Source organism: Manduca sexta, chromosome 16 (assembly GCF_014839805.1).
Source record: "Manduca sexta isolate Smith_Timp_Sample1 chromosome 16, JHU_Msex_v1.0, whole genome shotgun sequence".
Classification (NCBI taxonomy): domain Eukaryota; kingdom Metazoa; phylum Arthropoda; class Insecta; order Lepidoptera; family Sphingidae; genus Manduca; species Manduca sexta.
Genome location: NC_051130.1, coordinates 7020653 through 7046447, shown reverse-complemented (window position 1 = coordinate 7046447; position 25795 = coordinate 7020653). Strand labels below are relative to the sequence as shown.

General features: G+C 33.5%; 1 protein-coding gene across 1 annotated transcript in view; it reads right to left on the bottom strand.

The window, feature by feature from the left end:
- The window catches only part of LOC115446254 (titin), a 31874-nt gene extending 12885 nt beyond the window's left edge, over positions 1–18989 (bottom strand). Inside the window, exons 1-2 of the mRNA XM_037439340.1 lie at positions 15914–18989; positions 15582–15835 (exon numbers count right to left, since the gene is read on the bottom strand). Coding sequence (XP_037295237.1) covers positions 15582–15835; positions 15914–18712 — 3053 coding nt within the window. The 5' untranslated portion in view covers positions 18713–18989. The remainder of the gene's footprint in view (positions 1–15581; positions 15836–15913) is intronic.
- Between the last annotated feature and the right edge of the window lie 6806 nt (positions 18990–25795).

The following is a 25795-nucleotide window of genomic DNA, read 5'->3' as shown; positions in this document are numbered from 1 at the left end:
TAATTATTTTCTGATACCATTATAATATAATTTATATTATTATCCACTTAATACCAATGACATTGAATTACCTTGATTTATATAATAATAATGACGAAGAAAAACCGCAGTGAATAAGACACCTGCCATTTATTAGAAATCATTACCACAAAGGATACCGTAGGATGGGTATACTGAAATATTATATTATCCTTATTGAAACCTCGCTATCTATATAAAAAAACTCATGTAGAGTAATGACAATAAAGCCACTTGTTGATATGTCATAGTGCCAAGTTTTAAGCCTTTAATTTGAGATCAAACAACTATTTTTCTCAACACCTTCAATTACTATTATATCTGGCACAATATTTATTTACGGTTATATATCTCATTTAATTTACGTAACAGTATGTACAAATTACGAATTTTCATTTGAATCGAGTAATATATTTGTTTACAATCATCATAAATATACCTATTCAAATGTGGAACGATGTGGAAATCATTATGTTACCAGTAGTTCATCAGTCACGTGTATTACGAAGATTAAACGCTGACAGCGCTATGTGGAGGAAAACATTTAATTATCTCAAAACGTGATTTCCTGGCCGAGTGCATTATTCCTGCGTTATTTATTTGCATGTCGTAATATTTATTTATAAATACTTTACATTAATCCATACACCTATAAGTTTTCAATTAATACCTTAAAAATGCACATTTTGATTTCGCCCATGATAAGCTTGGTAGAGTAATGTAGAGCGCAACATTTCAGTGTCAAAAATGTTATACTTGTATTTATTCTACCATTATATTTAAACTACAGACTATTATTATAATGTGATTGGATTAGTAGGTACTGGTGTGTCGTTCAAAGTAGGCGAAGTTAATAATAAAGAGGAAATGAATATGTATTTTATTAAATTTGAAGTATATCATAGCCGCTGTACAAAATTACTAGTATGAAAAGTAGTCACCTAGCAATAAACTCTAAAACTTTTCTGTTCAATGAACTCTACCAAATCAGAATACTAATGTGATCAATTACAAGTTTTAGGTTAATGAGTAAAGTGTGACTTAATGTGGCAATTTGAACGCCTAAACACTTTTCTCTAAGGAACAACACATGCTATGTACTTCCTTATCGGAGTGTTTTATGTATGTGCGTACATACATACACATAGGTTAGTGAATGTTATACTTCACAAACATTCAATCATAACATAAACTTTTATGTTGTTGCAAATGGAAAGTAACGAGTGTTGATTACAGCAGAGGCTTTGTTAATTGTCAGTAAAAGCTGCAGCTGCACATGTGTTCGAGCCCTGAGTCACCGAGAGAGATGACGGCGTCGAAGGCGCCAGGCTATATCTGGCCGATTACTCAACGCCACTTTGCAACCCGTTTATGCACAACACTGCTTATGAATAAGAAAGCTTATTCTGACGCTGACTTACACGGTATAAGTTATCAACATACCATGTTTTATATTTCTATACAACTCGCAGTTAATTCGCCACATACGGGACATCCTTATTAAACAATTCACCTCATAATCAAAACGTTGATACGACAAAACGTAAATATAGCAAAAATTTGCATACTTAATATAATTCTATTCACAGAAAGTAATTTCGTATTCGCCACCAGTCAAACGAGTTTCACCGAGTACGTGGAACTACGTATAAATATCGCAGACTGCGGCGGGCTTCACGAAAAATTCTTTTGTAATTTATACACATACAAAAGCAATGTCGTGATGTTCAGTTGGACGCACAGAATCTTTACTCTTATGGTTAACAAAAAACACGACCCCAATGCGCAGGAGTTGGAAAGCCGTCTCAAGAACCCGCCCAAAAACGGCTTGATGCCAAACAAGTATTTAAATGAGACTATAGAAGGCTCGCGGTGTAAAACCAGATCGGCAGACCCGAGATAGGCAAGAAACTCCAGGCTCTACCAGTCTACATTCTACCGTTGCACAATACACGTACCATTTTTTGCTCCGACATTTAAAAAGCAACTTGAGATATAAACATTATACATGTAACTGTTGTCTTTATGTGCCGCATATTTGATATCAGTATCGAAAAAAAAAGAAGAATATTCAACAAATAACGATGACTAACATTTTACAAGTAAACCGTAAAAAATAACATACAAAAGTTTTCTTTTCGCTTCATTATCTATCTATCTTTTTTTCTTTACATTCTTACAATAGCTACAATGACTATGCTGGGGTCATTGATATTTAAAAATGCAAGATAACATATCTAATCTCGTTGCTAAATGGACAAACGTATCAGTTTTTAAACATATTTTGCATCGACTACTCAAGCACGAACGAAAATTGGAAATTACGAGTGTAGGTGTACGAACAGTTCGCCAGTCACTCGAGCTGTAGCTAGACAAGGTCGTCGACCATATGGCCTACCTGTCATGCCTCCTAAAGCTACGAACCGGCACGCAATTCTCCAAAAATTACGTAATCACCATACACTTCGTATGAAAATGTTGCTTAAAATATTAAACCTTGTTACTTCCTCGAGAGCTAGCCTTCTGGATCGTGTGTAATTGAATTGTATTACAATAAAACTAATTAAATATAATGTACTTCTGGCTGAACAAATTGTTTTGGTATTAGGAGACTATAATATTTATGCCATTTTAACATCGGCGTCTTACGAGTTTCCTGGCAAACAAAAAACAAACATAATCTAAATCTAGAGCCGGTTTTGGGCAGCTCTGGAGCTAGAGCACGCAAAGATTTACTCGATGTAACATTATATTATTATAGCTTTGAACAAAATAAAAGGCAAAATTCTTGCTTCAAGGATATAACATTACAATTTAGAAACATTTTAAATTGTATCTATGGTCTGCAAATTGTATAGATCGCTGCAGTAACATTATAACAAGAAGTAGTAAGTAAAAATAATATAAAATATTTCCAGATTATGATATCAACAGGAAGTGCAATATTATTGTTTCTCTATAAAGAAAAATTGTGAAACTAGCAGCGATGACGTCAGGCAAGTCTTACTTGATACATGACGTCCTGCGTTCAGAATCGCCAAGTTGATACATCGAGACAAGTAAACAACAAACGAGTTTGTTCGAGGCGAGGACGTGGGCTCCGAGCGGTGATATCATCGCCGCGAATAGAGCTGCCTGAGGTCGCAGCCTGCACCACTTTACACGTCACATATCTTTCTAATTGGCGCTGCCGTGCCGATTTTATTTACAATAGCCAGCTTTTACATTTCTCTCACGCGATCAACGTGAGAATTTGTTTGCTGGGAACAAAAACGTTACAGCTGGCTTCATTAACGTAAAGATTTCAATAATGATCGATAACAATGTAAGGACATGTAAACCTGAAGAAGGAAAGATTATATCAGGCGTTGATTAATGCAAATTATAATACAAATGGAAGACGAAAGGCAAAAAAGGACAGTTTCAAATCAGAAACCAAACCACACATGTTATTCTAAGAAAATCGTCTGACTGCAAATGCTGTTAATTTTAATCACTGTACCCTTTTTACGTTGTAAATCAGTTCACGTCTTGATGTTTATTATTTTGTTGTTAAAATTGAAATTGCTATACATGTTGTAGATATAGTTTTTAGTTTATTAAGTACAATTATTTTAATAACAATTATAGGTATAACGGTCACCACCATATTTGTATTCGTATTGGATTTATACGTAGGTGAAATATAATAACACTGTGACATTGGTTAAATGTCTCGCCGGAAAACAATTTCCGATTGACATTTCGACAGTAAGAATTGTTTTATGATGAAACAAAATAATTAAGAAACATATATGTATGCTGTATGTAGACTACCATAAAAACTTTGAAAACTGCACTGACAATTATAAAACATAAATTTTCGGATAACATTTTAGTTCAAATAAAGAATTAAGTACTGTAAATGTCGCGACTTCATAATACCAAAGTCAGACGACCAAGGTATTAATAACGATTGAAAAAACACGACCAGTCTGTTACATAAGCTTCTACTGTCCCAGATCCGTACATACATTAGAAATTGCTTTATGCATCTCGATCTAAACAACTTGAGGAGGCACAAAGGTCAATTCAATGCCGAGTATTTTTCAATTAAGGATCTAGCCACAAGTGGGCGAGTAATGTGCAGTCGAGCACTTTGCTTATTGCTCTCGTTCCATCACGAGATATTACTCTCTTGTCCATCAACATCCTAAGCGGTAAGAATTGGCCTTTATATCATAGTGGCTGCAGTCAATTCATATCAGTATAATGTAACGACTTACTTTATCTAATCCGTAAAGTATTTTAATGCTGTCTAAATGTAAGTATGACGACATACTAAAGAAAATGCAGTTGTGTATGAAAGATAAACATACACTAGTATTTAGTACATACAATTATAGGTATAAACTAGAATGTTGCAAATCTTATGGATGTCACGTTACTCGGGCACGTACCGTTGTGTGTGATCCGAACGGAAATTTGCATACAATAAGTAAAGGATGTAAAATGTTCTTGGAAAGAGGCATAACGCCTTAACACAATGGTAAACACATACACCATCAATGTGCCGCTATAGTGCTTTAAAGGTCCTGTTTAAGTATATTAGACATATGAAAAGTGAGCAGTTATTAGAATTTACTTCAATCGTAAAAATATATAATTGTTTTATCTTAAACGTATGTTCATCCAAGTGAAAAAATATTAAAGGTGATTAATTAGATATTAACATCATCATAATGGCATCATTCCAATATCATTTAAAAACGAATCAACACATCCGTCTGATTGAATAGCTCTTAATGGTGTCTTAATCTTTGTTTTATACCAACATAAAAAATATATATTTGTAAATTTAAACCAAATCTGTGAAGCAACCTTTGAAATTAAGGATCCAATTTTGAAAATTCCTTTGATAGGACCCTATATCATCGCTAAGACAAATTTTACGCGGTTAGAGTCGCAAGCAAAAAACACAAAACAAACAAAATGTTTATTCGTATTTATTTCAGTACTTTTATACTAATATTATAAAATCAAACGCAATCTTTGGAGAAACCGCATCTGTTTTAGCTGGAGACCGTAAAATTGTAAAGAAATCTCGCCGATGCTAGTATATTTAATCCCACAACATTTTATTAAATAACGGTAAAGGAAAGTACGTGAGGAGTACAGCTCATTCGAATATTATATTAAATGCATGCTTTAATCATGCAACCAGCCCTCGATGAGCCACGTAGCTGTAATATCGAAATCCATAATTATACATCCCACCGAAAAGTGGGTGACCTCCACACTGGCTCACCTTCTCTGTCTGGGTAAAGGACAAAGATGCAGATTATAAACAGGGCTAAAAGTGTTTTATTTTAGGATTTCAAGAAATTAAATTGATTTATACCGGCTATATTTACTTGAATAATTATGAATCACAAATAACATGGAAATGAATGAAGGTTACATTTTGTTGATCAATACAGGCTACCGCGAATGTCTGGAATTCCATTTAAAACGAGAGTAGTGCAATCAAAATAAAATATGATCTATATAACTCTAGGATAGTGTAGCTTTCCAACAGTGAAACAATTTTATAAATCTGTTTACTCATTCCCGAAATCAGCCAGAAAGAATCCAGACTTACTTCCTAATTACAAACATTTAATCTTATTTCTTTAGGTATAACATAATACAACCAAATTAAGTTTTTATTTGAAAACAAAACATAATATTATTTGTTATTCAGTTTTAACGATGTTACGTTGGAAATACGCTAAAATGATTTCACTACCTGCACATTGTTTGGAATATATATATAAATTTAGTTTGACCTTCCGGTCTCCGCACGTGAGGAATCACCTTAATACGTCACTTATGTTTCAGTGCCCTTAGATTAGACTTAATACCCTCACATTATCCTGAAACATAAGTACAAAACATTATACGGTGATTTCCTATACCATATACGAACGTGCAATTATCAAAGTCACCCGATATGGTTATCTAGGCTTGTCGATCCTTTTTGTGGTCGGGGCGTGGATTGAATACTCATGATATTAACACCAAGCCTTACCTGTCTCGTGCCTCGTAAGTTATATGTAATGCTACTAATTATACATTTGATAGACTCATCGACTACTGCATATTAATGACAGTTTTATTGTTTAAAACCGTATATTTTGTTCACTTTTCAGAGGCTTAATTCTGACCAAACAGAGATTTAAGTATGTTGTAACAGAACTATATCGAAAATATGAATATTTGACATCGACAGCCGACATTGTAGTCCTAAATATATGTATCTACTTCTTAGGAATAACCAACAAACTCTAGATATTACAATATCACAGAGTAAGTACATAATATGTACTACATTAACAAAATATAAAATAACAGACAGAGCAATCAAAGCATTCTATAATTAGAATTTTCTTCTAAATGTCTGACTCCTTAATGCCAATTAGGTCGCATGTATCAGGCGTCTTTGTGCTCATGTTTAAAGTGACCTCATCCACTTCGGGCGAAATACATTATTGTATTGGTCAGAGAACGATTTGCGAGTAACGTGATTACATCAACTTGCAATAATAATTCGATGAATTCATTTTTACTGTTTGTTCGCAAACAAACATCAGCACTGCAAGGCTTGTTTACTTATTATCATCTAAAGTAAGTTGTCATATGTACCTATTGCATCGTGATAGAAATTTAAATTTAAAACAATACCGTCATAGTTTGAACCATTAACTTCAAATCATTACGAAAAAATATTCTAATAATATTTCGATAGGTAGGAGATTTATTGTGATTTGGATCCTTAACCGGTGCAACAATTTGTTTCCTCAAAGAAAATTTGGTCTATTCCTGTTACTTATATTAAACCATATCAAAGGAACATAATGTCACCCATGCCATAAATCATCTCAAAATAAACCGTAATCATCGAGGTGACATCAACTCGACGAATGGTCACGCTCGTACGATATGTTGATTTAGCAAGAGCATGACTATTACACTGATAGTTCTAGTCACCAGTGGAACATAACGCAGTACAAAGCCTTTTTCCTGCATAGGTTGGGAATGTTGCAAGCCATAACAAAACTCTCGGTCACGGCGACCGCACACGTAAGCCTCACGTGTCACACTCGAGTACTCTGCGCCTGCGCAAACCGCAAAACCTCTATCACACTACTGTTTATTTGTATTGTTTTTTTTCGCCTATATAGTGCGTTGAAATGTATACAATATTCTGAGAAACTACCGTAGTTTTTGTTAATTGTATCCCTAATTTTAATATATTGTACGTTGGAATTGATAGATCAATATAAAAGGTATCTAATCATACCTGAGTAACAAAACTGAACTTATAAAATTTTACTTGGTGATGGAATAACATGAAAATATATGTTCGTAAAACGTCTACAAACCAGTTTTTGTTATTCCACAATCCACCTATTCAATATACATATAGAGGGTGATTGATAAAGTTATCTTTCCTTAAATGCTATATCACTCGAATTAACATTTAAACGTTACCGCGCAACGCGGTTTTGTAATGAGTAAAATTTTATCATCGTGTTGACCTCACCTTCAGAATTCACAGAAATGACGAGATTATATGTGTAATGCCTACTAGGTCAGTTGTTTAACCTAGTGTTTGCTTAAATGAAACCCAATTCTGATTTTGCATTAAGTATTTTTCCCTACAAATGTATGTATATGAAGCGCTGCAGGCATACCTACGTCCTCAATAGCAAAATATCTTAGTCGACTTGTACGACATCCATGTACGAACGGGAATAGTGATGTTTCACTCTGTTGACCTCCACACATCCCAGTTCAAAATGTATGTACATATTGGTTTCTTTATAAATGTGTATGAATTATAAAGCACTGTAGGCGTACCTACGTCTTCAATAGCAAAATATCTTAGTCGACATGTACGACCCATGTATAAACGGGAAAAGTGATGCTTTACTTTGCTTAGCTCCCAACATTCCACATCAAAATGTAGATTTACTTTTAATGAATTTCAGTGGTAGCGTTGGAATACACATAAATATGCTTATAATCAGACAAACAAATTTAAGTAGGCAGTGCGGACTTGATCGACCCATTTTAGTCTTCGTTGTGCCTACTCATTTCATTATTCAACATCAGCGTTAAAATCAATATTGTAGACACGGGCACAATCCCACGTCGAATACATCAGCATTATCGTTCTTTGTCAAGGTTTGAATATTGCAGTTGATTTCATTTTTATATTTACCAAACATCAAACAGTGGTTTAAAATCTAACAGAATAAATACGTTAACCAATTTTGGACTTCTTTGGTATTTAACAAGAAATTCACAAAACAAAAAATGCAGAAAACGTGTTCAAAAACGTGACAAATGATAAGAATATGAATTAGTTATTGGTATTCAATACAACACACGATTCACCAGAGCTTATCTCGACGCAGACGCTATTGGACGTGAACTGAGGGCCGACCCGAACGACCGCCTCTTTGTTTTCGTGTCCAAAGATAGACCGACACTCAGCAACGATTCATATCTTACTTGCAATTATAGGAATAAATTTACCGAGACATAAAATAAAGGTCAGCTTAAGGTCACGGCTGGCGCGACTAAATACAGGTCTGTGTATTATATATTGAAGGCTATTCCGTCATTTACATAATATCTTTCCCCGTTTAAAATACACTTTGTTAAAGATGATATATATCTATGATGGCGGTGAACGAATTCTAATTGATTATATTTAAAATAACACAATAGGTATGAGCAATAACAAATGTGTCCAGATAAAAACATATCCTTATCGACGAGATAACATTATAATTCTTGTATAAGTAAACATAAAGTACTTCATAATTGTATGAAAGTTTTCACGTATTAGATAACATCGTACATAACTACCAATTCATACTTGATTACAGTGCCGAAAACAATTTACTTTAATGCTTACTGATTCTTTATCTATCTATACTATTATACAACTAAAGAGTTTGTTTATTTGTTTGGAAGCGCTAATCTCAGGAACTACTGATTCGAATTTAATTAGTTTAGTGTTGAATAGCCGTTTATCGAGAAAGACTATAGGCTATATAACATCACGCTATGACCAATAAGAGCGAAACATCAATGAAAATTGTTGCAAAAAAGGGAAAAATTTATTCTTTTTGAAAGCTACAGTTTCGTGCGCTGCATAAACAGTTAAAGTTACAATTATGTATGTCGAAAATTGTCCTCTTAAAAAGATTTAAAATATACTATAAAACAAGGTCCCCCTTCAATCTGCCTGATTGGACACGATAAACTCAAAAACTACTCAACGGATATTTGGTATGGAGAATATTTGGTACACTGAAAAGGACATAGGCTAGTTTTTTATACCAGGGAAAATACATAGCAGAACTTTTATCTCGGAAAATTCTATCACGCGGGCGAAGCCACGAACAAAAGCCATATTAAATATAATCTTTTGCAAATAATCTAAACTTATCAGCAATTAAACTTTATAACAGCTATCTATACAACGCGATTAAGTTAAAATTAAATTCCCTTTACTGCCATGGGCTGACGTCATGAACCGTGTTTGAAAGACATTAATTGCTGTAAGCGACTTAATACTCTATGCAAAAGCTAAACCTTAAGCCTATCCATTTATAGCGCAATAAAGCAGTTGTAAAATCGATGCCTAATTAATTAATATTTTTAGTAATACCGTATAGATAACGAGTTTATATTTTTACTGTGTATAGTAAGCACAAGCTACAGATACGACTTTCACAAGACTAGCGGCTAAACTAGTTCTGATTTCTTCTACATTTCATTTTAAGTTATAGTATCTAGAATTTGCTTTATGGGAAGTAGGTAGTGATTATATACTCCGTATTAGTAGAAGAAATTCGAAAAGTAAGACAGGGAATAGGTACTTAGAATATTGTAGAGAGCCTATAATCGCAAAAAAGGGGGCAAGCGTCGCAAGCGCTCAATGTTTCAAGCAATGAACTGTTGCCATTTCTTAATTTACATTATTATGTTTGAATAAGTACACTAGAAGAAAATGTATAAAAACTGTAGTTAGAATGTAACAGTCAAGGAATGTAATACTTTGTATGGTTTTCAAACTCCACAATCGTTGCACAAGAGTGAAGACAGTACAAAAGCTCCGAGCAATAGATAATGGTACCTAGATGCGCGTACCAGGCACGGGAAGCGCCTATTGCAAAATCTAACAGGTAACACAGAAATTCCATTCTAATGCTTACAAATCAAGCATAAAAAAACTCAAATAAATTGTTTTATAAGAAAGTTAAAATGACAATAACTTTACATGTAATTTGTATTTATAAATATAAAATTAAGAACTTATGAGAAAATATTTATATAAAATAACTATTATAGAAAAAAAACAAGCACTAAAAGATATTTACTTTCATCAATGTTCAAACATGTCCTTCGTTTAGCCATCGCTAAAACATTCAATCACGCTATGGCGTGATACGATGCAGTTTCAATGTTCGATACTGAAATAACTTTTGTTACCAAATATACAAAAATAATTACGTAACACTATTTACCAAACACGCCTACATAAATTCAAGAAAAAGAAATAATTTCATATTTTAATAATAGTAAGTTTTCAGTAAACATGTTTGTTGTTTTTAGAAATATTGCGTCGGTGGCGTTCGAGACATTTAAAGACATAACAAAGTATCACATTTATTATCTTCTCATCCCACTATCAATCGGAGAAAAATATCTTTTAACATTTAAAAAGTTTAAAACCTGGGCTTTCTAAAAGCGAAAACGTCTGCAGTCGATATTATATCAACAATATAAGTATTCATAGCCTAGAGACTAGAAAGATCATTAAACACTAATAACATTTCTCATATAAAATAAAGCCTTATCGAACATTTTATAGCTGACTTCAATAGTGCGTTAATATACCATTGGCTTTCATTTTTTCCAACGTCATGTGCCAACCACACTGTCTATACGATATACTTTTTGTCCATTAACGTAAAACACGCGACAGTAAATATTGATCAAAACATTTATTAGTAAATAGGTACTGAACCGTTGACCTATCCAAAACGTTCTAATACATGAGGTCTGTCGTGTAGTTCAAATATGGTAAGCGGTATTTTATAACCTGCTACTAGCGGCGTCAGTAAATCGAATAATTGTAGAGTCGTTTGGAGCAATCTGGTAATAATTTTTGGGATGAACGTGGGCTGAGACGAGTGGGCCGTCAATCCTATTGAGGTCTGTCAGACATGGATAATAAGATTTTGCTGCGGCATTCATTTATGTTGCTAAGTCCTTCCAATTCAAAGATGAACATTATTTATTTTTATGCTTTACTTTTATCCGGTATGCTAGTAAAAATAAAAGTTTTAATTGTTTATATAGCGTCTATGACTCGCCAATACGACTTTTAGTGAAAATAAGGCCAAAATAGCAAAGTACCTACTTACTCATAGTTTAATTCGTTCTTTATAACAGATCCAATTATATTTATTATTAAAGGTGTATAATAATCATTTTTTTCATCAGATTATACTAAAATTCTGAGTCAAATCAATATAGTGTTTACTACTTCCTGATTGTACAGACTATGGCACTTCCTATTATAGACCTAGATGAACAAATGTTGTGAGTTTTATCCTTAAAAAATAACAAAGCTATAACATAAAACTATTCTAATGTTCCTTGACTTATCATACATGCAACTATGTTTGCCCACGTGGTGAATAAAGCATAAATATAATACAATTCATATATCCCATAATATAGGTATTGAGAGCTGAGGTAATTTAGAGCAGTCGATTAAAAGTAATCAACATTAATTTACTCTATCGCCAGGCCAACGGCATTTTGTGACGGACTGACTTGCATTTATTACTGTCAAATCTATTAGTGAGAGCAGTGGATATCAATATGCTTTTCGGGGACTACATGTCACATATATAGTAATTGTTTGAATAATACCTACTAAATATAGCATAATGTAGATTGGAAAAAAACCAAAACACCAATGACAAACCAAAATATTTTTTCCAATCAAAAAAATTGTATTGAACACGAAAGCATAAAACATGTTGTCAATAGAGCTCTCCCTCATGATAAAATATTGAAACGCCAGTGTTCATTATCTAGATGCACATTAACTTGAACAAAACAAATGTTAATGACGAAACCCTCTTTACCGACTTAAAATTCCAGAAGGAAGATAAAATGTCTCTGTCTAATGAACGTTTGGTATTGAGGCCAAAAGTGATTGCACTGTGTCCCGATTCCACCCACACGAATCCTATGTTGTAACTAATAAGGCTTAGCTCTCAAAACTATTACTCATGTCTTCCGACCTTACTATATTAGGATTAATGTTTTAACACCGCATATTTTCTTTGCTGGGAAATAGATAGTTAATAATAAATTGCTGGGAAATAAGTTCTAGCCGTTTTACAGTGGAATTAAATGTTGTATGATAAGATACATATAATACGTTTTGGAGTACAACTATTTCTTAACATTTTTACATTAAACAGGTTTCAAATATAGTGAGAAAACGTCTAAAGCAGACGCTAAGCAGACAAGATTTACAATTTAGGTCACCAAGTTATCACAGCTATCTATTTTAATCTTAAACAAGATAAATGGCAAGTCCATGTCATGTATGCACACTATAAACCAATCTCAATTACAAGCCCTTTATAAAAAGACAAGTAAGAAAACATATCAATTCGATTGCAAAGTCGATGATCGATTTTATAATAGTGATAATTTAAAAATATTCGTGCGAGAATAAATTACTAAGATGATTGGCCATGACATTGATGAACAAAACGGACAAACAAATTACGTGTTTCTACCGACTAGGCACAATGCCAGGTTCATGGTGTAAAGAATGTTTTGTTTCGTTGCAAGCTGCAATTCTTAGTAAAAACAACAACGAAAATAAAATATGGCACTTTAATGTTTAGTAAACATTGTTATGATATTATATTTAACATTTGTTTCGAAAATTGTGTCGGTACAAACATAATTATATATAATTTGTAAATGCTGAGTGAATTATATTTGTGTTAGTACTTAATTATTGGGTACTTCTTATTATTAAATACATATTATGTTTTCACGTTATGAATTTTAGACTCTATTACTTGGTAAACAACTCTACTTTTACTCTTAAAACATTTAGTAAACACAAAATATTTTTGATAATATTTTTTAAATTAAAAAAGCCCGTCGGTACCGTACTAAAATAATAACGATAACAATCGGTAAGATAAACATATATATATACCTAACTCATTTCTTAATAAGTACATATTACGACGTAAAATATAAAATATTGAGACATGCCCATTCTGTAGTTAGTACTTACTTAGTTAGGAAATATTACGTAGGCGTCATACTTCTACACGTCAAACCATATAGATCATTCTGTTTACTAAAACAATGTATATACCTACATAAAAGATTATTTTCAAGTTCTTTAATCATTTACTAACAAGGTACGTGTGCGATATTAATATTTGGGCAAAGTAACACAGATAAATACTGAACACTTATTATAACAAAATATTATGTATCAATCTGTGACAACATAAACCTTCAAAAATATTAACAAAAGTAAATTTATTATGAAAAATTCTAGGTATTTGATCAAAAATAGCAAACTTGGGGTGAATTGATAATCAATATCATAATTAAACTTCCATTAATTAAAAGATATGTGCCACAGTATTTTAATGTCAACATTTATTTAAATCATTTTTATTGTTGCTTTTTGGTTCTATTGGAATTTCAAAATAAAGTTTAATTTCATGTGAGGAAATTGATAGTTATAAAAACATTTTAATATAACTGTTTATAATTTTATATCGCTTTAATGAATACTGGTTCGGGGTTCCCGGTATTTACATTTTACCGACGCATTAGTGATCTCATTCCTGATTTATCGGCGGGAATTCCACTAACCCAATCAAATGCGATTGTGGTCACATTACATAGTTTTGCAATTTTTAATTGATAGTTATACTTGGTTTGAACTGTGAACCAAAAACCACCAGATTAGTTAGCCATTTTCACATCACAGAGGAACTACACGCGTAATCAGTACTGGTAACATTAAAATATGTGTATAATGTGTATGTATACAAATATGTCTTTATCCTTTTCCCTGTAAAATCATACAGTTTTTGTATGATAAGGAAATATAGGATTATTGGTAAAGCATAAAATTTGATACTTGTTTTAAAATAATTAAATTTTCACCATCAAGTAATCCAAGTGAAATGGTTTATATCCATTCGTTGATATTTTATGAATAACAAAACTAGCGCGTGTTCGGTTAATTTCAATTCTTCACACCTGACAACGCGCAGGTGACTCGACTCGGCTTTTCACGGTCATACGGAACGCACACATTCATCGCTTACGTTTACTGTGTAAAACTACACGACGCGACGCCGCTAATGTTATTATCCGCAATAAACTCAAGTTTTAAGTACGTCGCGCTCCCGACAGGCAATCATGATATTAATTTAGTTACTAAGAACGTAACCGGAAGGATAATAGAATTATGCTGGAATGTTTTGTAAACGTAGATTGCTGTAAGGCTTATTATGTAAGTGAATATCGCCATGCGAAATATACCGGCTGTGTATTTGCCGCGTCGTTCCAACATATTTTAGCGTATCGAATTGAATTATTTAGTATCCAACTCAATGAATAACTAAATGTGCTAAATTTAGTATACCTAGTGTATTCTCTACGGTGCATTTTTCGTGGTTATGTAATTGAATTGCACATAATATTATTCTGCACAATCTTATCATTATCAGTATGAGTTAGGCCAAAACGCTTTATCTTGACATCAGTAGGTAGGTACATACCACACCTAAGAGATATTATGTTTGTTACCTATAAACAGTAGGAATAAAACAGCTTTTCCACGAAATGCTAATCAATTAATTATATTTTTGGCATTAGGTGCATTATTAATATCAATTATCCTATAAATATTTGATAGTACTATGAATATCGGTAAATAGGTGAACAGTTGTGCAACCAAAGTTACGACACAGGAAGAAAGCACAGTTGCTGTATTTGACCAAAATTTTATTTTAAAGTCTGATTCACAAGAAGACCATGACTAGTGTCACGGATTTCTATATTGTTTGTGATGCCTAATGTGATTTGAACCTCCGCTCTATGTTTACGTTTCACATTTAGCACCAAATTTGCTACCGTCTAACTTGCTTGACATAATAATATATCGTTTCGAAAATGTAGTATGTAGGTATTTACTATTAGACTAGTTTTAACCGTAATAAGCTAGAAACTGATTCAATTCTAAATGTGTCATAGTGACATCGGGCACATATATCGATTTGCACACATGTAAACGAGCGCTGATGGTCACCTACACAATAAACTTCCATTAGCCAGCGGACACTGGTCACGTTTTTATATTACGCTACACATGCAGAGCTATGCTGCGTAACTCTATTTAAGTAAAATTTATGAAAGCTATAGAAAATGTCAAATGGTAAAGTACTCACCCACAAGTGCACATTTCACAAATGCACTGTTCCTTGATCGGCTCCGGTTTCTTGGGGCCCCCAGGCCGCGGCCTGGTCTCATCAATGATAACGGTCTCCTCGATCGTGGTCCTGTCGTCGCGCACTGTTTTTCTGTCATCTATAATGGTCTCGTCATAAACGGTGCGGACGGTGGTATCCTCTCTGGTATCGGTGATTGCACGATCTACCACGTCATACTCTCGAACTACATCTTTCGTCGTGTGGACATCGCTCTATAACACAAAAATTACATAAGACGCCATCTAAATCTATTACATTAAAATCCTATTTCTTAGAGACAATTAACTTACCAAGTTTCTGAAGTCTAACTTGCTCTTATCGACGAAGACGTCCGTCTTAACTTTATCGTCTACTTTAGCATCTTCGTACGTAGTTATTTTCCTGGTGATTCCATTTTCAGTAATGTATCGAGTCACCTCAATTTGGCTTCTGTTTTTTTCAACTTCAAAAGTTTTTCTAGTGGCGTCTCCGGTGGTGGATGTTAATACAGTATGTTCTTCGGTGTCGATGCCTTCGTATAAATCTTTTACGTCTTCATTTATCTTAGTTCCGAGTGTTACTTTTTCTATTCTTTTAAAAGGATATTTTTTAACAGTTTCAATAATTTCTTTTAGAATCTTGTCATCGATATTTCTCTTTATAACAATGTTTTTGTTACTCACTGTGACATCTTTTTTAGATTGAGATGACTCAATAATTTTACGTAAATCACTTATAGATGTGAAATCTTTTATGTCTCTTGAAGATATAATTATGTTTTCTTCAGTATCTTGTCTTTTTAAGTGATGTTTTGGTTGTTCTGGTCTTCCAAAGGGTGACATTTCTTTTGGTCTTTTCGGCCTATCATCATCCTTTTCATAAACAAATTTGCCATTCCAAGTTCCAGTACTCCTTTCATAAGTCGTTAATGTGTCTTTTGTTTCTTGTTTTTCAGTGGTTTCTTTCGTTAAGTTACGTTTTTCAGTAGTAATAAAATCAGTTGTTGTTGTTTTACCTGTAGTATCCTTGATGTCGGTTAGAGAATCTGTACTGACAGTGGAATAGGTTTTATCATCTGTAATATCCCTTATCTGCCTGTTAGGCAAATCATCATCTGGTACAAGTTCAGTGATAGCCTTTTTCTTCGTGAAATCGCCACCATAAACGTTTCTAGTGGCTGCTATTTCCTTGCCGTTCTTATATAAAGCAGATTCTTCAGCAATATATGTAGAACTTGTAGGAACTCCATCTTTGCCAGTATCATAATGAGATTCTTTATCCAAAACATGTCGAGCATACTCATGTTCTGGCTTAATTCCGGTTCCACTGATATTATGACTTTTTTCGTACGTAGAATGATCTTTACTGTCACCCCATTCTCTATGAGAAGAGTCGACGATTCTTTCTTTACCATCTATAACTTCAATAACATACGAGGATGTAGACGCTTGTTGAGCACTGCTAGTGTTACTCTTTAGTATTTTCGTGGAGAAATTAATGTTGTCAGTATTTTTAACTTGTAAAATATCACCCACTTTTCTAAGTTCGTTTTGAATTGTAGTGTCGTATCCATAAAAGTTAGATGAATCTGTTTCATTGACATTACGTCTTCGATCGATCCTAGTGTCTTTACTGGATGTTACATTTGTAACTGAACTTTTATCAATAATATCACGGTGCACGTTTGTTTCATCGGTGTAGACATTTCGTTGATCTGTTGAAATATGTCTGTGATCAGTTTGGATGTTCCTCTTATCAGTATGATCAGTTCTATGATCAGTGCGTATATCTTTTTGATCAACATAAAGCTCACTACGTTCAGGATACATATTTGTAGAAGTTATTCTTGGGTGACGAGGATCATCTTGAGAAGTCAATTGATCTTGAGTTGTTATAGATTGTTGGTGCCTAGCATTATCTTTTTCAGAAATAATACTCTCATGGGTTGTTATTTGTTTACCGTCCTTAATAAATTTAGAGTCCTCTTTTATAGTCATTTGGCTTGTTGGTTTCTGGCCGTCTTTTCCGGTGTCATAATTAGATTTCATATCATAGTTTTGGATATTATAAGCTGACTGTGGCTTGATACCAGTACCACTAATGCTGGCATAAGATTCTTTAGTAGCATTTTCTTGAGCATCACCCCATTCACGTTTAGAACTATCGATAATGCGCTCTTTTCCATCAACAATTTCCACAACATAAGATGATGACGACGATTTCGTAACGTTGCTGCTCTTGCTTTCGCTTGTTTGAGATGTGCTAGTAAATTCCTTTGTTTTGACATTTCTGTCTAGGGTCCCTTCACCTCCGTAGAAGTTTGATGTGTCTGAACCAATTGTTTGAATTCGTTTTGAAGGCTCAGGTGAGTTACGATAGGTTACATTGTCACGTTGGTTAATATTCTTTCGGTCCATAGTATTACTCGTTTGACTCATAGTTTTTGACGATTCAGATTGGTTAACCAAGTTTTGACGTTCTGTTTGTAAGAAAGAATTCGAAGCATTAGCTACTTGAGAGCGCGTTGTATAAGTGCTGTCGGAGCCGGTAAGATTAGCGGCGGTGTTATCAATAAAAGCTGTGTTTAGTGTTTGATTTGCAGCAGTAGAATCTACGGTTCTATCAAATTGACTGTGAGTGCTATGACTAGAACCAGAGCGCTGTACAGATGTGGTCGATGATTGGAATGTTTCACTCTTAGAACTTTGCTGGTGCGAAGAAGATGATTCCTGGACAGAATTAGATACAAATTCGCCGGTTACCGCTTGTGTCATGTCGCTCACATTATGTTCCTGTGATCTGATTTGGGAGAGGTCAGTCATGGACGGAGCCTCCGTTATAATGTAGTGCGGGTGGCTGTTATAGTGTTCAGAAATGGTGGATCCACTTATAGACGTGTGGTCACTTACATCGGTTATCATGAGCGGGTCATCCTCCTCGACCTTGACGTCAATGTAACGTACCTTCTTACCGGAGCTGACCTTTTGCAGTGTATTACTACTGCTCTGCTGCACCGATGTAGACTTGCTTGTTTTTTGAACACTAGTCGAGGCACTACTACTTGATGATGTCACTTCGGACTGTTTAGTCTTTTTATTTTTTATCGTCATTTTGGTCCCACAAATAAATTACTTATAACGTATCAATTATATCTTATCTTTTATAGGAGATTCTTACAGTACCACGATTAAATATTCTTACGTCGAAAACTTATCACATAATAAAAAATAGTCAAACAAATGCCATATAATAATATGCAGGGAGTATATACGAATGGTCGCGAGAGTCGTTCGTGTCGTGTGTCGCAAAGAGCGCGCGCGCTGCTCGCGACGGGCTCGCGGATTGTGACTGAGCGCCTGCGCCAGCGCCCCACACCTTGATGCCGCGCATCGCCCACCAGACCTTCGCGACACGTAAGCGCAACCGCTTACATCTCACCGTGTTGGACTCATACCAAAAATGGCGTAAAAACCTTCAACACGCTCTTACTTCATATTCGATCTTAGTCACATAGCACTTTACAAACAATCCATTTTTATGAATGAACTCATAATAATAATGCTATATTATTCCTGGTATTGACCTTGCTAGAAGGTGTTATCATAACTGTGAAAAACAAAAAGTTATTATTAATAATTATTTAAACAAAATATCAAGTGGTATTTACTGTCTACATATAAGCTACCGTCTTGTAACACTGATTTGGCGAATTATTGTTTTTGATATTACATTTTTAATAGGTACTTAGTATTAAAATATAGCAATGTTGATATTCCTCTGCCCGAATATGTAATAAATTGGATTATTTCAATGGTAATTAAATTTTATACCTTCTGTGCACGAAAGTATTATACCTGCCTATATATATTTAATACTTATACAATTATACAGGTATAATAATTTTATTAGGTATTTCATAAATAAAATTTACGTTACAGAACATAATTTATAAATAAATATCATACTTATTTATATCTACATTATACATCTACTTTCTAACCTACCTACATATCTAAGTGCCAAATATTCGGTACGTTTACCTACAAAATGAACCAAACATTACTCAGATAGGTTGGTACCTACTTACCTACCTCTATAATATTTTTCCTGAGTTTCAATAACAAAATGAGATCATCAAGAGAGCATAAGAAACATTGCATCTTTAACATGACGTAGGTATTTATTAATACTTGACACCCTTATTAAAAAAGTAGTAAGATATTCGCTAGCGAATTCGTGTTTTAGTAACTACGCGAATGCATAGAATAAATTTTGGCTGTTCAATTCTTTCTATCACTACTTTAATTCCATCACTAATATAATTTAAGTTAATAATAAAGAAAATAATAGAACAGATAATAATAATATTTGTACACGTTAGGTAAGGACTTATCGGAACTTACATGGTAATTCTATGATACCTATATATAAGTTTAACCTTCGTAATCAAATCAGAGCAGATATTCTTTTTTTAACTTTTATAAAAAGAACTGTTTTTAATAATTAAACTGTAATTTAGTCTATATATTTTAACTTAATTTTCTGCGTCACCCATTAATTTTAACTAACAATAATTTCCTAAGCTCTGTCTTGCGGCCGATTTCAATAACTTACAAACATTTAACTGGAATTTACTACCTATCATAACTCGATAATAAAAGTTACATTAACAGTTACTGCTGTTTCAAATCAAACAGTATGAATGGTTAATGCTGTTACTATCAAAAAGTTTGAATGTTTAACCAAGATCAAGGAAGATAACACTCTTAACTCTTATGAGTGCATTCGCCGAAGCATCTTATTACAGCCCTAACAACTATTACTGTTTAAAAATATATATATTGAGTACTTTTTGTTTTAAACTTTATTTATTTTTTTAATTAAATTTAATAAGCAATTTAAATAACCTACAGCATAGATTATTATAATAATAACAAATAGCTCTACGTTCACCTTTGGCAATAACTAATCAATAACAGGAATCATATTCGACCCTCCGCTAGATAGAATAAGATGTTTATTTCTATCTTAATTTATAGAAACAGAGATAACCAGCAAAAGCAAGCATTTCAACTGTTTGTAAACTGTGTAAGATGTTGAGAACGGTTTTAAGAGTCTGATAACATGAAAAACCCTACGTAACTGAAGCATAGATTCTTCAATACGAAAACAATCCGAGATATATGTACGTATGCACCATTTACATATTGGGACAATACAAATACCAGATATGGCATCTTGCTTCCACAAGTAGGTCTATAATGCGCTTTAGCAGTTAATGCAATCTTTGTGACCTGATTTTGTGTACCAGTAGTAAATCCATAAGTAGGAGTTCTCTAATAGGTAAACTACGTAGGTCTACATCAATTGAAATAATTATTATTTAAATGTAGAACACCGAACACGAAATAACAAGAATTATTATGCGTGTATCTACTTATTTACTAACTATTTCAAGTAACAAAACGCAAGATGAATCATATTTTCAAATGAGGAAATAATTATAAACATGATTAACAAATGGATCCACATAATTAGTTAAGCTAACTATTAAGTTCTAAAGGTATTTTTTTTTTGTTAAAATAATAAATAATTATAGCACTGCATCAGCTGCGCCAATGTCAAATAGGTATAACGAGAATCAGCTTGGTAATAAAAATATTATGGAACGAGACTCATAGAATGTGGGTGCTCTTACCTCTCTACCTACTAAATAAGTGAATACAAGCGTGACAACTGATGATTGATTTAGCTGTGTCAAAGTTAATGCATTAAATAATTTCGATCTTGCTCCGCAGGCTCTTATGTTCAAACATTTACATATTACGCAACAAGTAACGAGTTTTCATTCATGTTTTGAAAACTTTTTTGCGAAAATTTGTCCAATAATTCACAATTATTCAATATAGTCTGCAATGTGGGTTGCGCAAGGCCCGGTCGTCGTTGACTATACAAGGCAAGGGTGGGCGAAGTTGTTTTTAGTCATGCGCCCACGGCTTTATTGTCTTGCCTATATGCCGTGCTGAATGCAGCTCGCACAAATACGTCTATTAATCTTAGTTTTCATTTTAAATCTTATTGCTGGAGAAACCTGTATCAGGTTTTTTATACTAAGTAGGTACATTTTCGTTATAAACTCTAATAAAATATACTCCTGCATATGCACATAAGATGCTATTATCTATACTATTATATAAAGCTGAAGAGTTTGTTTGTTTGTTTGTTTGTTTGTTTGTTTGTTTGTTTGAACGCGCTAATCTCAGGAACTACCGGTCCAAACCGAAAAATTCTTTTTACGTTGGATAGCCCTTTGTTCGTGGAGTGCTATAGGCTATATATCATCACGCTATACCCAATAGGAGCGGGGCAGTAATGGCTAATCTCAGGAATTACCGGTCCAAACTGAAAAATTCTTTTTGCGTTGGATAGCCCTTTGTTCGTGGAGTGCTATAGGCTATATATCATCACGCTATACCCAATAGGAGCGGGGCAGTAATGGCTAATCTCAGGAACTACCGGTCCAAACTGAAAAATTCTTTTTGCGTCTGGATAGCCCTTTGTTCGTGGCGTGCTATAGGCTATATATCATCACGCTATACCCAATAAGAGCGGAGCAGTAATGGCTAATCTCAGGAACTACCGATTCGAACTGAAAACATATTTTTGTATTGAATAGTCCTTTCTTTGTGGAGTGCTCAAAGTTATATATCATCACGCTATGACCAATAGGAGCGGAGCAGTAATGGCTAATCTTAGGAACTACCGTTTTCAACCAAAAAATTCGTTTTGTGTTGGATAGCCCTTTATTTGTGGACCGCTATAAGCTATATATCATCACGCTATGACCAATAGGAGCGGAGCAGTAATGGCTAATCTCAGGAACTACCGGTTTGAACTGAAAAAATCTTTTTGTGTTGGATAGCCCTTTGTTCCTGGAGTGCTATAGGCTATATATCATCACGCTATGACCAATAGGAGCGGAGCAGTAATGAAACATGTTGCAAAAACGGAGAAAATTATGAGTTTTGAGAGCTTCCGTTGCCTGCGCTGCGTAAACGGTTAAAGTTATGCAACAATGATCTATGACGGGATTGTTTCACTTAAAAACTTCTAAATAATATAACAAAGTCCCCCGCTGCATCTGTCTGTTACGTGTTAAACTCAAAAACTACCCAACGTATTAAGATGAAATTTGGTATGGAGACAGTTTGAGACCCTGGGAAGAACATAGGCTCCCGGGAAACTACTATTTTTATAACGGAAAACTTTAGCTTGAAAAACTTTATAACGCGGGCGGAGCCGCGAGCAAAAGCTAGTACGCTAATATTACGGAAGAAGCACAACTGTTGCACTCAGACTTCGTGTCATTATTTATGCGCGAAGTCTATCGTCATATCGGAAATACATTACAATCTTAGGCAATACAGGTGCCATCTTATAGGTAATATAAAAGAGTTAACAGCGTAAATAGGGGTCTATACCGCTACAATTAAATAATATAAATAAATACCGTACAAATATATTAGGTACTCAGGTTTAACAATTTATAAAACAATATGCACTGAGCTTCGCCTAGACACTTCTTATATTATTAGATGCTAAAACCCATTCATACAAGCACCTACTTAATGTAATAAATATAGGTATATTGGACGTGTGTACTTGATCCTAGTAATCCAGCTTGCAGCTATCGATACTCGATACTTAGTGCTAGACTGTAAGGTGCGTGATAGGCTAAAAGGATTAAGTGCTTTAATTTTTAAATTAATAGTTTGAATACAAAATACATCATAACTAATGTAAGGTTATTATTATTTGTTTAATAGCTTTAACTCCCGAAACCTTAAATATTTTAGTCTCCCCCGAAACCTTAAATATTTTACCCCAAATTGCGCGCCCAAAAAAATAGAAATTTAGTGAGAGCATGATTGTAGAAACGTAATCTACCTAGATATGCTCAATTTAAATTGTCTTACGTTAAAGTTTTATAAAAAAATTAAAGTTCGTAATTACAACAATTCTGAATGCTCTTATTTATTTTAATTAAGGTACATAAGGGATTAATATTATTCTTAGCAATTACGAACTCGTAGAGATGTTTACTAGATATTTACCAACATAAAACATCAAATAACATATTATGTATAATATCATTACTGAGGTCTGTGTCAAGACTTTTTTTATTAATAATAAACACTTACCATAAAAACAGCTTAAATAGTGCCAGCAATGTAACATGTAAATTGAAAGGCCCTGGGCCTAATCCAGTGTTTTGCTTTCTAAAACTTGTTTGGTCATATATATACCTAACAATATTTAATGACACTCAAACAATAATTATGACACAAACAAATATCGCTCATGAGATTATTTATTGTGAAATCTGTGTTTATTTCTTAAAATATGAAAACTTATTCAATAACTAAGACAACCTCACGGCAACACCATTTAATTTAATAATGCATGCATACCAACAATAGGAATTTAAAATATTCCTAAACCTTATAATCACGTGTAATATTTCGTTAATCTCTTTATCATAATATTCTAGTAGATTTTCTTGAATTAAAGAAACAATTACTAATATTATTATTTTAGAAATCTCAAAACATTTTAGTAACTAAGAATATCTACCGTAATTTAAAACTCCCGCTTTTACTGTGTTGCCTCCATAATAAAACAAGGCAGATTTGTCTCGTTTTATCGCTAAGGAAGTTTGGACTAGTCAGCCACAATATAGGGTAAACCACAAAATTATTTACACAAATATTTTTAAAATTATGTTTTTACATTTTTATTAGAAATAAAACTATCAATTTATCTCACAATAGCCTATGCCACGGTAAGTAGCATAGTCTATTGTGAGATAGCATAGTCGTATGCCACAGTTAGTAGCGTAATGATTTCTTATGTTTACGCGAATGTTAAACAAATAATTTTTTTTTTCAGATATTATCACGGATTTTATATTTTAATTTTCTCCTGAAGTTTCGAAGATTATGCAGGCTTCGTGGTCACGTGGTGTTGATCATCCGAAAAGTCAGTTACAAATTCAGGTAGATAATTAAAATACAAAAACCGCGGTAAAATAAAAAAAATAGTTAATTTCAGTAGTAGCGTAATAAAAAAAGCAAAAAAAAAATGAAAAGAAAACCTTTTATCTATCTATATTTCTAATGGGCCCTTTGAAAACAGTTTCAAATAATAATGGATAATTGATATTTACTATATAATATTAGATTTTACATTATTTTTTCCTAAGAATCGCCTTGTATGCTTTACAATTTTATGTAATTTCTTTTTTTTCTAAAATGTTTAACTAACCTATAATTGCGAACGTCGCGTCGTCCTTGAATATTTTTTATGCGGAGAAAATAAAAAATGTGTACGACAAAAGTTCTATATCTAATGAGAAATCTTTTACCCTATTAATCACAGTAGTTATATACTTTTGGCTATCAATACTTTGCTGTCGTGAAAAGAAAAATTATTTAACATTTGTTTATAATGTGTTGTTGTAATATATCTGAACGATACAGCCAAACACAAGAAATTGGATGTGGAATAATAATTGATAGTACAGTATCTGGCAGCCCCGGATCTAGGGGGGGGCAAGCCAGGACCCGTGCCCCGGGCGGCGAATTTAGAGGGCGGCAAATTCAAACTTGCCAGACGAATACACAACTCATCATTAACGCAACTTTGACTAGTAACACATCCAGAACATTACACACATAAATTATTTCCCGCGGGGCGCGAAATGATGATGATGACAAAAGTAAAAATATAGGTGCTTGAGGGCGGCATTACCCAGATTTTGCCCCGCCTTCAAAAAATTCAAGATCCGGGGCTGGTATCTGGATGAAAACACATAAAATTATTTAAAATTCTATTAAGTATGTTCCGAGGAACAGTATTTACTTACATTATATGGTTAGGTGTGTGCAAAGCAACAAAACTTTACAAAACGTAATTTATAAACATAACGACAAGCAACGACATCTAGGAACTTAAGTTATTTTTTTTCTAAAATGTACTAGCGTCATCTGTAACTTGTTCTTTAAACTAATTTAATAGACTTGACTCTCATACATCTAAATTATTTTTGTCATCCTGCACATTATAAATTGTCGCTAGATGGCGCTAGAAACACTAAAAGTCGATAACAACCGTATGCGTCACATCACTGCGCA